The sequence below is a fragment of the Artemia sp. Qi Xiang Cuo genome, chromosome 16 (genome assembly GCF_049724085.1).
Source record: "Artemia sp. Qi Xiang Cuo chromosome 16, ASM4972408v1, whole genome shotgun sequence".
Classification (NCBI taxonomy): Eukaryota; Metazoa; Arthropoda; class Branchiopoda; order Anostraca; family Artemiidae; genus Artemia; species Artemia sp. Qi Xiang Cuo.
Window position 1 is genome coordinate 46,544,952 of NC_142809.1, and position 14,705 is coordinate 46,559,656.

A 14,705-nucleotide genomic window follows, 5' to 3' on the forward strand; every position below is an offset into this window, starting at 1 on the left:
CCCCTTTCATATACGGAATAATTTCTGTTCGTTTTAAGTTTTAATGTCGCTCCTTACTTTCAGTTAAAAAAACTAAAGGAACAAACTAAAACCTAACTAAAACCTAGGAACAAAGTGAACATTCCAATAAATTCCTTTTTTGGGGTAAATTCAATTTTAACCTAAGTGAACCTAACCTAACCATTCTAACCTTGCCCATATATATAGCCCAGACCCATATTATGTATTTCCCATGTGTTTATTGATTCTTGAATTTGTCACTGTCGATTCAATTTCTGGATAAACTGGTTTTAACAAGAGTGACGCTGACAGATAAGCCGTATCTAAAATAAGAGAAAAATGTATCATCCTTGAGGGTCCGTAAAGGGATTGGATTGAATTTGCGCCAAAAATGACTATCATATTCGAAAAGAGCATAAAAAGGGGCATCGAGTGGAATCTTCAATCTATTTGTTGGTCATTTATGTGAATTATTCAATAATTACCAGCTATTCTATTTTATTGTATTTATCCATTGAGTTGACTATTGACATTTCAATAGAATCTTTTTTTCATCGGATTCAAAAAACATATTTTTCTTACTTTTTGACATATTCCCACTAGCCTACATTTGTCGAACAGTTGTAATACTTGCACCACCCGTTTGATTGATGAAATAATTAATTATATTTGTGCGGTAAAGTCCTTCGGGTCGAATTCTTGTATATATAGGACACGTTTCCGCTTGTTTCTCTTCACAATTCGGTGTTGCAATAAAGAAGAGAATTTACGCTATGAAAAAGATGTTAATAGTTGTAAAAAAACCAAAATAAAATTGTAGAAGACCTCAGTTTTCAGGAATAAATAAACCTAAAAGGGGGCAAAAATGTTTTCATTTTTTATATCTTAGTACATTCAAATCTACAATTCATGCCTGAGCTTCAATCAAAAATTAAATTAAGATACTCCTATATTAGAGATGATTGGTTGAGATTCAGACATGCTTTGTACCTCCAATCTCCCAGAACAAAAAAAGCAGACAAAATAATCCTACATTAGTATATAGTCAACGATCTTTCCTAAAAAAAAAAAAAAAAAAAAAAAAAAAAAATAACCAACGACCAAAATTAAAGCCGTTTAAAACATTTAATAAGTCAACTTGACAACTCAGTATTTAAGCAAAAACAGATTAACCCTAAAAAAGAAATTTACATTTGCTGCGTGGAATTCCCGTTCCACGTATTATTTTCATCATCTTCATCTTGTCGATTGACAAAACGATGTACATTGCCTTCACGCCTGCTTGTGCTCCCTGAATCGGTATTCCTTCGACGAACACCGCTAAAAGGAAAAATATATCAACATATGTTTATCTCAGAGCTTTGTTGTTAGTAGTTTCAAAAGCAGGCAAAATAGGAACAAAATTGTAGTTATTCAGTGCCTGAACTAATTTGATCAACTGCGGGAACTGAATCAGTATTCCTTCAACGAACACCAATGAAAGGGTAACAGGTTAAAAAAAGGGATAACAACAATTATAATGAAGAAGAAAAAAAATAGAAAAAAGGAAAAACATTCAAAAATATAGAAAAATAAATAGATACAAGATAAACAGATAATCGATAGAACAGATAAAAGTGTAAATATATTCAATTTATATTCGACTCAGGCGCAATGAAAAGTTTAGAGAACAAGAAAAATACAGATGACATTGAAGTTATAGCGTAACTAGAGAGCTGGGAAGGATGACAACGCAAATTGTCATTTCGGCAAGAAATTTTGAATGAAGGTTAGAAGTGTTTTCGATCTGAAGAGAGCAATTGAGTTCCCTGTTTTTAAATGTCAAGTTATTCTTTTTTGCACGGTTTAAAGATAGTAGAAGCCACAATAGGCATGCTGGCTTCAGGTGACTTGAAGTTGATAAGTTGGTTAGTCTTATTTATTAGGACCCTAAGAGGGACCCCAGAAGAAAAAAACATGTCGATACACCGGTATGGGATACCAAAGAGTTTTTATTTTATACTGTAGCAAAATTTAGTTTACCGCAAAAGATACAACGATAAATTATCAAAATACAATACAAAATAAAGTATAATGCTATGCAATATAATACAGTACTAATACGTAATACTATTAGTACTAAAATGCATTTTGTTTGCATTTTTGGTTATCAATATATAAATCGTTATTCACCGGAGTGCTTTTGGTAAATTTTCAGGTCTAACTCTTTCTATCATCATTATGAAACTAGGCATTTTTCGCAGATAGTGTCTGAGGCTCAGCACGTGCTCAGGGTTGCTACGCGAAAGGGCTATTTTAGCTCTATTACAGTCAATTTTTTGACAATAGCACCGAAAATCGTAGTGTAGCACGCAAACATGGAAAACTGTAGCACTTTCGGAACTGACTGCGGTGGCAACTCTGAACAGATAATGTTAACCATTTAAAGAGTATGTTGAAAAGTTACCTTGTGGGAAGTTGTTAATGATTTAAATTTTTTTTCTATTATGTGATTTTTGATTTAAAGGTGAAGTGTGAATATACATTAGTATATACGGACAGAAACAACCATCATATACAATCCAGTGGGTTCCCCCAATGATGTTGAAAGACGATGTGAGCATTTATATGTTAATAAATTTCTTTGTCTTGTCCATAACAAAATGCGATATAAAATAATAAAAATAGAGGAATAGAAAGCAGACAAATATCTGTAAACTGTGTAATTGCAATGCCAATAATTACCTGTGTAATTACTTGACAATTATAACCTGTTGGTCGAGTATATTATATTGAAGTAATTAGTATATTTTGTTTGCACTTGACCTCTTATGTCACTTGATTATTTTTTCATAAATGTGGAAATCACTTTTACTGCTTTATGATAACTAATTTACCAACGCCGTATCCTGGGGGAGGGGTTAGGGGGTTTGACCCCCCCCCCCCCCGAAATTCTTGTCTGACTCGTAAAAACGTAACAAAATGGATATAAACAAATTTTATACGCGGTTTTTGGGTTTTCTTTTGTGTAACCCCCCCCCCGAAAATGTTTTTTTAGTAAAACCTCCTCCAAAAAAAAAAAATCTTGGGTACGGCCTTGTAATTTACTGCTTTGAAGAAGATGGCAGTAATTTTTTGGTAACTTTTTAAATTATAAGTATTTATCATAATTTTGTACCATGTTCAAAAATGAAGGTAGGCAAAAAAAGGAAAAGAAAAAAAAAGAAAAAAGAAAAAGCAAGAAAAATAAAAAGGACACTTCAGGACACACATGTACGAGGGTGTTAAAAGACTCATTTTTAATCGAATCCTCGGACATCAATATTCCGGTGCCAACAATTCTACCATGCTTTATCTGCATTTTTTATCTAAACTTTCTATATATTTTTTTTTAATGTTGGTAGGAGAAAAAAAAAACAAAAAAAAAACATAAAATATATGACTTGTAAAAAATATTGGAAATGATAGGAGAGACCGTACAAGTTTCGATATTTGGAGTGTTACAGGCTTGATGAGAAAAAAAAATAATAAGGTGTACTGAATTTTAACCAAAAACAGTAATATCTTAATATTTTAAAAACTATATAGGATAAGAGATAACAACTTTACTATTGGCGAAATCGTTTTAAAATCTGATCCGTTTTCATGAATTCCTGTTTAAAAATCAAAAGCTAGTATAAGAAGGGCAATATTAGGATAATACCAGAGAGTTCGTAACTCTAAGTTTATATATATATATATATATATATATATATATATATATATATATATATATATATATATTACAATATGAATATATGATAAATAAAAATAGCCCAAGCAACATAAAATATAACCTTTCAAATAATAAAAGATATCTGGACGATCTCTTGGTAATAAATTGTGCAGAGTTTATTGATATTTCAAAAAATATTTATCCACAAGAGTTAATTCTTGAGCCTAGCTATGGGATGGGACACTCCGACCATTTCTTAGATTTAAATATTAATATTTCAAATAATAATAAATTAGTTTTTAAATTATATAATAAAACGGATGATTTTAATTTTGAAGTAATTAATTTTCCATATCTTGAAAGTAATATACATTCAAATATTACTTATTCGGCTTATTATTCCCAATTATTTAGGTATGCAAAAATATGTAGTAATTACACAGATTTTAAAAATAGATGTAAAAAGCTGAGCAAAAAACTGATCTTAAGAGTTTTTTCAGCCAAAAAAATTAGTTGGCAATTAAAAAAATTTAGCTTAATGTATCATTAACTCTTAAGTAAATATACAAAAAATTATAAAGAAATAATGAATGATATTTTAATATAATTTCTCTCAGTTTGAGTTTCTAGGGGTTTCAAACAAGCATGAGGATCTTTAAATTGGTAATTGGTTCCGATACCAATAAAAGACACATCTGGACGTGTCTTCATTTGTTCCAGAATGGTCTCTTTCAGTGACCTCTGGGATTTGATTATGGAAACATTGAAACACTTTTTGTATGTATTTTTTGATGGCTTGACTATTATGCATGTATTTCACAGGTTTGACCTGACATAGGGTTACCATATAGATCTTATGGTAGAGGCGCCACCGTGCTGGGTAAAGAATGTAAAGCCTCGAAACCCGTTAAGGCCGGTGGTATTCTTCTGATGAGCCCTAAATGGAAGGTTTTACTTGGAAATATTTTGCTATATTTAAGGTGCTTTTGTGAGTAATTTTACAACGACGTACATTTACTGATGACAACTTTGCATGGATTTGGACTTTTCTATTTGGGTGATGGTTTGGGTATACTGTTTGGTCCTAGGTAGTTGGATGGATGTGTAAGGTGAGAGCCTCGTTCAAGTGCACATTTGTCTCAATTGCTGGATTAGGACGACAGTTTTTTTTTTTTTTTTTTTTTTTTTTTTTTTTTTTTTTTTTTTTTTTGCCAAGTAATTACCTCTTAAACATAATATATATATATATATATATATATATATATATATATATATATATATATATATATATATATATATATATATATATATATATATATATATATATATATATATATATAAATATATATAACTATAACTATATATATATATATAACTATAACTATATATATATAACTATATATATAGCTAGTATAAGAAGGGCTATATTAGGATAACCCCAGAGAGTCTCGTAACTCTAAGTTTATATATATATATATATATATATATATATATATATATATATATATATATATATATATATATATATATATATATATATATATATATATATATATATATATATATATATATATATATATATATATATATATATATATATATATATATATATATATATATATATATATATATATATATATATATATATATATATATATATATATATATATATATATATATATATATATCAAGGTGGGGGGCTGCAACTACCCTGAATGAAGTTTTCGACTAAGGCAATTCCAGTGGTGCAGTTTTTATTTCGATCTGACCCCTTTTCGAGGGTTTTCCGGCCACCTTTCGAAATAAATCCGTATTAAGACCACACTGGCTACACATGACGTTGAACAAAAAACGAGAAAGTTTAATTAAAAAATAACCAGGAAACAAGGGTGATTCTCAGCCCGCGGACGAAACGAAGCGAAAAATAACAAAAAAAAGGTACTTCGGCAAGGACCTCTCCTAAACTGCTATAATATATATAACCTTTTGTGGTGAACTCTAAGAAAGCAGAAGAAGTTATCATTGCTGTTACCCTTCTTCTTCTTTAAAAAACACTTGATTTGTTTTATCTGTAAACCTTTTTTTAAAACTTGATTGGTTCTCTTGTTTTCTGGCGTAATGCCAATAACAAAATCGAACAAATAAATCCAACCTGAATGGTTCTGGTCCTTCTAATTTTTATTTTATGTTAATTTGTGTTTATTTGTTTCTATATTTTTCAAGTGTTTTTCCTTTTTTCTATTATTTCTTTTTCCCTTCTTTATTATTCATGCTGTTAACCCCTCTTCTTCTTTTTTAATTAAATTTTAAAAAAAAACAAGTTTCTTTGACTGAAAGTAAGGAGCGACATTAAAACTTAAAACGAATAGAAATTATTCCGTTTATATAAGGGTCTGTCCCTTCCTGAAAGCCTCGCTCTTTACGCTAAAGTTAGACTCTTTCTCACAACTCTATTTTTTTAAACAATAAACTTCATCGTAAAGAGCGAAGCGTTGAGGAGGGGACAGCCCCTCTCATATACGGAATAATTTTTGTTCGTTTTAAGTTTTAATGTCACTCCTTATTTTCAGTTAAAATAATTGTTTTTTTATTTAATTTCTGAACATTTTTCAAAAAATGGGGGTTCGAATTTGGCTCACCGTACATAAAAAATTAAAACAAATTTGCATATTAATTTTGGTAGATTTATTCCGTGTATCTGCCCCCTCCTCAATACCTTGCTCTTTACACTAAAGCTGCTAGCACTTTTAAAAAGCTTCTTATTCTAATTAAACTGTCCCAGTGTTTCAATAGACGCTCTTGAAAAATTGGGACAAACAGTCAAATTTTAGCGTAAAGAGCAAGGAACTGAGGATGGGGCAACCTTTCATATATGAAATAATTTCTGTTCATTGCTCAAATAATGCCGTTAAATCTGGCTCTCCTTCTATGAAATATACCCCTCCCCCTCATGGAAAACTCCTCCTTGGAAATTTCATCCAACGTAAAATCCCCCCCCCCCCCATCAAATTCCCTCCAGACAGTTCCATCCTTGTTGAGAACCCCCCCCTTCCTTTACAATTGCTTGCTGACGATTCAGCCAACAAAATTTCCTTAGCATCCAAAATATTTGAATAAAACTTTAATCTCTAATCGGTTTCCTGATCACTCCAAAAATGCCCCCTTCCACGGAAGTTATTTCTCGGAAATCAACGCGGGAAAAGGGCCCTGGATAATTCCACTGGAAGATCTCCACATCAAAAATTTGGCCAAGAGAATGTGAAACAATTAAAAAGAATTTCGTATAATAGTTCTGTCAAATCTCTCCAATTTAAAATTTCCCCTGGAATATTAACCACCACCACCCCCAGAAATTCCCTCCCCAGGGAAGATTCTCTCTATAGAAATCAACCCTAAGCACTCCCTCCCCCAAAACAAAATGTCTGTGTAATACCAATAACAAATTCTATACGTAAACGATGGGCGAATTTCATAGCTTACAGGCTTCTCCCCACGGACTGGGAGGGGGGTCATTTTACACCAAAAGATATAATTATTTGATCTTTCAACTATAATCAATAAAATGGCTATCTCAGAATTTCGAGCAGATAATTATGGGGTAAAAATGGGCGTGGGAGGGGGTCCAGGTGCCCTCCAGTCTTTTTGGTCACTTGAGAAAGGCATTAGAACTTTTAATTTCTGTTCGAATGCAACCTCTCCCGATCTTCTAGAACCATTATATCAATACAATAGCCCAAGGGGAAAAAAATTTAAATAAACACGAATCCGTGATCTGTCTTCTGGCAAAAACACAAAATTCCGCTTTTTCGCAGATATGAGCTTGAAACTTCTACAGTAGGGTTCTCTGGTACGCCGAATCTGACGGTGTGATTTTCATTAAGACTCCTTTAATTTTTAGGGATGTTTCCCCCCCTATTTCAAAAAGCAGTCAAATTTTCTCAGGCTCGTAGTCTTTGATGGGTATCACTGAACTTGAAGAATTTTATTTGGAATCATTATATATTTGGAATCAGAATAAGCTGATTCTTCTGATGTATCTACTGATATTCAAATTCCGCTTTTTAGAGTTTCGGTTACTATTGAGCCAAGCCACTCCTTACTTACAGTTCGTAACCACGAACTGTTTGATATGTAAGATGAATTGGCATGAACGATATTCTTGAGGTAAAATGGTAGAAAATAGAACCAGCAACTTGATACCAAAAAATTGGTAACAGCAACAGGTACATTACCTAACTCCGAATTAAAAATAATATTAAAAGATTCAGTCTTCAATGTGTTATTATTCAGGAATAATTTCAAACTGTGTCAGGAATAATTTCAAACTGTCCCGAGTTGAAAAAGAGAAAAATTTCCAACAGTTCGATAAAAATATTGGTTATTGTTTCAAGATTTGGTAAATGATCATCATAATTGTTTCAAGATTTTGTAAATGATTTATCATATGATCATTCAAACTGTTTGATCTCGAAATTCAAAACATTTCGAACAATCCCGAGCTAAAAAAGAGAAAAATTTCCAACTGTTCGATAAAAATATTGGTAATTGTTTCAAGATTTGGTAATTGATCATCAAGGATCACGGAATATATTGTTTTTGAATGTGACATTTTTTTTACTAACGTTCGGACCTACTTTTCAAGCAGGGCTGTGGAGTCGCTTATAAGTCATAACTGATTAAACTCCAGACATTTTCAATATACCAACTCCAACTCCTACTCCATTCATCAGCAATTTACCAAAATTCCGGTTCCGACTTCACGACTCCACAACCCTATTTTCAAATCTCTATTCATTCTCCTTCCGCTCCTCGCTCATCTATCCATACCATGATAATTTAAACTTGAACTTAATTTAAGTGTTAAATCATCGCAAGCTATGATTTAATACGTTAAAAAACATACTGTGTAGGTAGTTCTTCACGAATGAATTATTATACTGTACAACCCTGTCTCAGTACAGATAACATACAACAACTTTCATAACAGACACACTAATGTCTAAAAACTTATATGATTAAAAAGCCTGAAAAGAAGTGGCCAAATTTGTAAATTTTAGCTCACCTTGAAGAAGTCACGTCACTATTTTCATCATTTCGATTCAATGGAGTTGAATTATCCCTTTGGCGCGGTCCTTGATTTTCAGTTGCTGCAGCTGGAGGGAGGGCGGTTCCGAATATGAACAAGCGAACATAGCCAAATAAAGTGATTAAATGAGCAGTCAGCATTTGAACAAGAGAGGATATCATGCCATCACCACCATGCCGAGTGACTTCCTGAAATATAGCAATGATGAATATGAAATTGTCACTCTCAAAAATTCTTTTATGAGAAAAAATATATTAGAAATTCCTCAACTGAAATGCTGATGGACAATACTTTTGGATTATAACTCATTATTTCGAATGCTCTATCAGGACGACTTGACATACAATCAGCCAATCAAACTCAACATAGAATAATCACTATAGATAACCATATTCAAATTATAATCGAATATAATAAAATTATATTCAAAATATAATCAAATTATAGTCGTTGTTGAAAATATCTAAAATGGACTTACAGTCCTTTTCCTATCCAAATATAAACGAAATACATTTAACAGACAAAAGACTAGTCATTCCAACTTCTTACATGAATGTCTTTAAAGAACTCAGCCTGCCTCTGACCGGGAGTTTTTTCCGCCTCCCAATGGATTTACTACACAGCCAGTTCGACAATAAACTCTAAGCGTTAAGGAGAATCACATCAATATATCTTGGTAAAGTGGAACCAAAATATAACTGTAGTTGTAGCAATAGCAGCGACATAATACAAGGGGAGCAACAGCCCGCAGTAACCGAAACAATAAAAAACACATAAAATAAATTTGCAAATGTAAAACAATTGATAATTCATATAGTGTCGGTCTTCAGCATTGAATTGGGATTGTAGCTAAAAAAAAAATTAGGAGAGAAAATGTAATAGGTACGACATCAAAATCAGGTATGTCCAAACACAAAAAGTAAATTATTATACTTTAAGATTCCCACCTTTCTATTAAATTTTATACTCATCTTTACTTCATATTCTCACATTCCTCAAAGTAAAATTGAGCAATTAGCGATGAGCAAAGGAGTAATATATCATCTTGGGATATTTAATCTTCTTTTTGACGAGATAGAATAAAATAAATAAAGAAAATGAAATAAAGAAAACAAGAAAAGAGGATGATTTTCAAGCAGTTGGAAAAATCGAAAAGACAAAGGAGATACTTCGGTAAGATCCTCCACCAATCTGAACACGGAAACTTTCAAAGGTTAGCTTTAACACTGAGGACGGCTTGCCGGAGGTCCTTGCCAAAATATCTGTTTTCTCTTTTCACTTTTTTCAACTAACTAAAGATCACATTCATTTTTGGTTTTTTATTATTTTTTGTTTTGTTTTTTACTTAATGTTATGTATGGCCGTGTGGTTTAACAACGTATTTAAATTTATTACCCAGACCCTTTCAGCTAAGATATTTGGTAAATACTTGTTTTAATATAAGATACTTTAAATTTATTCCACGTTTTGATCTGCCAATGTGTACTACTTTCCTATTGCCTGGCTTTGGGACTGTATTTCTTCATTTATGATAATTAAACTGTTATCAGCGACTGAAGGAAATAACATATACAAATTTATATCCAAATATTGATAAAAATCCTTAGATGGAAAACAAATTTATCATAATAATATGATAGTTATACATCACTATTATCACTGACGTGCTGCGTCCCGGAAAAACTGCGATATATATTTTAAGTCAGATAAATATTTTTATACCCTTATATTTTTTATACCCTTATATATTTTTATACCGATATATATTTTTATACCCTTAAAGTACCATGAACATCAAAATAAGAGCACGCACTTCCACCCCAAAACACCACTTCCACCCCCGCAGACCTATGTTAGGTCTACTCACACCTATAGATTTCACGAATTTTTAAGATTTTGCTTTTGGCTGTTTCAAAATTTTTTGCCGGAGTTGTTACTTTGAACTGTAAAAATGAATAAGTAAAACCAATTAGTGAAATTTGACAACACCTTTGGTCAGTAGAAATTCAAAAAGCCGAATATTAGCAATACGTTAATTCAATACGTTAATTAATACACCTTCAAAGGAAAGCTACATCATTTTGAGCTTTTTGATGTCATATTTTTAGCTGAATTTTTTATTTTTACCCACGTTGTTTTTTTTAAATTTAGCGCCCGCTACAACCAAAAATTCCATAACAACATGTTGAAGTTTTTTTTTTTTCATATTAAATTTGATTCTTGATTATTTTTTTTCTAATTTCGAACACATATATGGTTGTGCAAGTTTCCACTTAACCAATTCAAACAATTCAATTTCATTTTCACGATCCTTGGAACTTTACGCAAGCTTCTGATAGGAGATAGTACATTTTACGAAGGGAAAGCGAAGTAAGTGACGTCACAATATGAAGTCCATCGCTAAACGTTTTCCGGCTCTTCCATTTCGAGTGAGAGGATCGTAGAACAAGAGCATATCCAGGATTCTGTTCAGGGAGGGGGGAGTTAAAAAAATCTTTACAAACGCATCAAAAACTACTTTAGATGCATTTTTGTTGCTTTTTTACGGATCGGATAAAAATTTCAGGGGGGAGGGTTTTCAACCCGGTACCCCCCCCCCCCCCCTGGATAGGGCCTTGTCGTGGAACATGCAATCATAATGCCGAAAGGAGATTTTGCTGCTTGTCCAAACCAAGCTTTACCGTCATAGAAAGCATCATAAATTTACTTACGGTCGAAGGAATGACTAGAATACACGCAGATGGTGCAAGCTGTAGTTCTTGGAATGTGCAAGTTCTATCATCGTTACCAAATTCTCTGCGTGGGTACGTTGTTAGAAGACGGAAATCACTGGAAAAAAGAACATCAATAAAGCAATAAATAAATAGTAAACTTTTATTGGTAAATAATTGTAACTTAAGTAAAGAATTACGAGTTGGTAAGATTTTGATCAAATCAAATTGGCAAAATAAAAATAAAAAATAAAAAAAATAGACCTACCATATAAATAAAGTAAAAATAAAACAAATAAACATATATAGGCAGAATAAATAAAAACAACATTAAGCTCAATAAATTCCTTGAATGATCATAATATGAAACAGGTACAGCATCAATATATGTGCAAAGTATCAGAAGCAAGTTTCAAGGGGGACGTTCTCAAGATACTCACTTTGACCTCTCCAATCATAAACATTGATAATCATTCCTTGGTTAGGATTCCAACCGGGCGTTAAAATCATTTTCAAAACATTTATTAAAGATTTTTTTCATTTAAGATGTTGATATTGCAATATTAAGCTCACACTTGAACTCGAAAAGTTCAAAAATCCAGAAATTCCGACTTAATGAGCATACCAATCACCAATTGAGAAATATTAATTTAGTGTGTTTTGATATTCGGATCACGATCTTCATGGTCTGTAATTACTAAAATCAAATCATTTATGGGTGTCCCTGGGCATATGGGGTGCTGAAGCGCCACAATTAGTGGATCGGCTTTGTGTATTAAAAATGGCATTTAAATTTACAATCACCGACTAACTGAACAATCTCTCAGTTTTGTACGACCATCCGTTCCCAATATCGAATGCTATTCGTGACATGTTTTCGTATTGCGTTTAAATTTTGACACTTTGATGTTATGGTATTTAATGATTGCATTTTCTCATTTAGGAACTCTTACTAAACAGTTCCCGCACTATCGTGAGTTAAAACAAGAACAACTCGTTTAAACTTACAAATTTGTAGATAGGAGTAATTGGAGAGAGAACTGGTTTAAAAGCCTCACTTTGAATTCCCCAATCACAAACATTTTAAAATACTTTCACAGTATGAACCTCGCTTCACCAAGACCCAGCATTTCCACCTCCCTGCAAAATGAAGATTTTAACCATTGAGGTACTTTGGAGCCTTTACCCAAGTACCCAAGGAAATAATCCTATCCCTCTTGAAGGCATATTTGTCAGACCCTAAAACGTTTTAATAAGACTGGCTGGCTTGAAATTCTGATGGATTGCCGTGAGGGCTACTAAGACGCCGGGGGCATATTGCATGTTGGGCGATGAATTGTTGGTGGTTCACCCTTCCATTTTTTCAGTCCTTAAAAGGGGCGCATTAACTCAGAATCTGAACTCGAAAGAACATATCCCGAACTTTTACAACCATGCTTTCTATATGAAGACCCTTGGGAGTGCTTTTTAATACTAAAGAGGAAACATATCACTTCTCATCATATTGAGTTGACATCATTGAGTTGACAGACTTTTCATCATTATTTAGTAAATATCTGAAAATGATCATTTAGAAGGGGACACAAGACACTCTATTTTAAGTCCAATGATGTACTAACAGAAACATGCCTCTAATAATCTAATTTGATATATTGGCGTTTGTACCTTAATTGCGTAGTTAATAAGGGGGCTTGGAGGAGGAACATACGGGAAGTGTTCTTGCAAACCTCTAGTTAAGGGTTTTGGACAATAATTATTACAATGATGATATCGTTTTATACTTCCAAGCTTTTCCACGTAAAAAGTGACACGAAAAGCAGGGGCGTCGTTTGAGGAAGGCAAGGAGGGGGCAGTTCAGACACCCATCCATCCCCGTGCAACTGCCCTTCCAGGCCCCAGTTTGCCCCCCCCCCCACACACACACACATACCCCCAGTTTTCCATCCCCCCCGGCTGAAATTTCATTTGTTCAAAAATCCTGTAAAAACTAAGATAAGCCTGCATAATTCAGAGAAACGGGTCAGTTTTCTTCAGTATTTCTTTGCATCTATGGTACTATAAGGCTTAAATTTCTTTTCTCACTGTCATTTTAACTTGTCCTGGGAAAGTTTGGTCCACCTTTACCCCCCCCCCCCAGATTTTGACGAAATTACACTCCTGTTTTTGGTGCTATATCACACTTACGGATGGTATAATTAATAAGTCACGTAGATATAAGCAATAGCTTTCAAATGAGTCATTAAACGTCACTCTAAAAAGTTCTGGTAGCCCACTAGCCCCAGCTTTTCCATTTGAGACCTGGCACCAAAAGTGCCGTTTTCAGTGCCATTTGAAACTTGCTGGAGGTGGAATTTATGGGAAAGATGTAAATAAGAGCAATATCTTTTATATGAGCTATTAAAAATCTGTCAAAGAGACCTGCGATACCAATACGCCCAGTAACAAAGCGCCCATACCGATACCTGTGATATCAATACGCCCGATACCGATACTGCCCTTTCCCCAGGGACTATGGAGGGTCATATCATCACCAAAACCATAGATATTAGACTTTTGAACTATGTTGAACAATATTGTTATCTCAAATTTTTGATTGGACGACTTTGGGGGAAGGGGGTCTTTAGGGAGAGGGGCTAGTTACCCTCCAATCTTTTTGCTCACTTAAAAATGGCACTAGCAAACTTAATTTCCGTTCGAATAAGCTATTACACATCTCTCTATGATGTTCTGGTCACCCCCTAGCTCTGATAGAAAAAAAAAGAAAAAAAAAAAAAAAAAAAAAAAAAAAAAGAGACAGATCAGTAAAAATAAGTGATTTTCCTTGTCGTTCAAGGAGGGGGCTGTAATTTCCCCTAAAAGCGTTTTCGACCATAATGATTCCAATGTTACACTTTTCATTTTGATCTGACGCCATTTTGAAGGGATTTCAGGCTTTTTTTAAATTACCATAAATTTCTTTTCGCAATAAACTTGTACTTTTAGGACTAACCGAAATAATAGTTACCATTCCTGAATCAGTGTTAGATGGCAATTTTTTTCACTAGATACCTTTTTTCCAAACACATTTTTTAATTTTTGGTTACTATGGGCTGTGGTTCGCTTTAATTAGGTTACAGCTTCTGCTGCAACCATGAAACCAGGAAAGTATGCTGGAGGTTGTTAAGTTCAAATCCCAGTAATAGTATATTAATTTAGAACGGAAATATACCATGTG

At 33.1% G+C, this 14,705-nt stretch overlaps 1 protein-coding gene across 2 annotated transcripts in view; it reads right to left on the reverse strand.

The window, feature by feature from the left end:
* Positions 1-1,111: 1,111 nt before the first annotated feature.
* Positions 1,112-14,705, reverse strand: part of LOC148942964 (UBX domain-containing protein 4-like) — a 91,463-nt gene continuing 77,869 nt past the window's right edge. For both annotated transcript variants that reach the window (XM_089102065.1, XM_089102064.1), the window contains exons 9-11: positions 11,492-11,609; positions 8,757-8,968; positions 1,112-1,320 (exon numbers count right to left, since the gene is read on the reverse strand). In XM_089102065.1, coding sequence (XP_088958191.1) covers positions 1,188-1,320; positions 8,757-8,968; positions 11,492-11,609 — 463 coding nt within the window. In that variant the 3' untranslated portion in view covers positions 1,112-1,187. The remainder of the gene's footprint in view (positions 1,321-8,756; positions 8,969-11,491; positions 11,610-14,705) is intronic.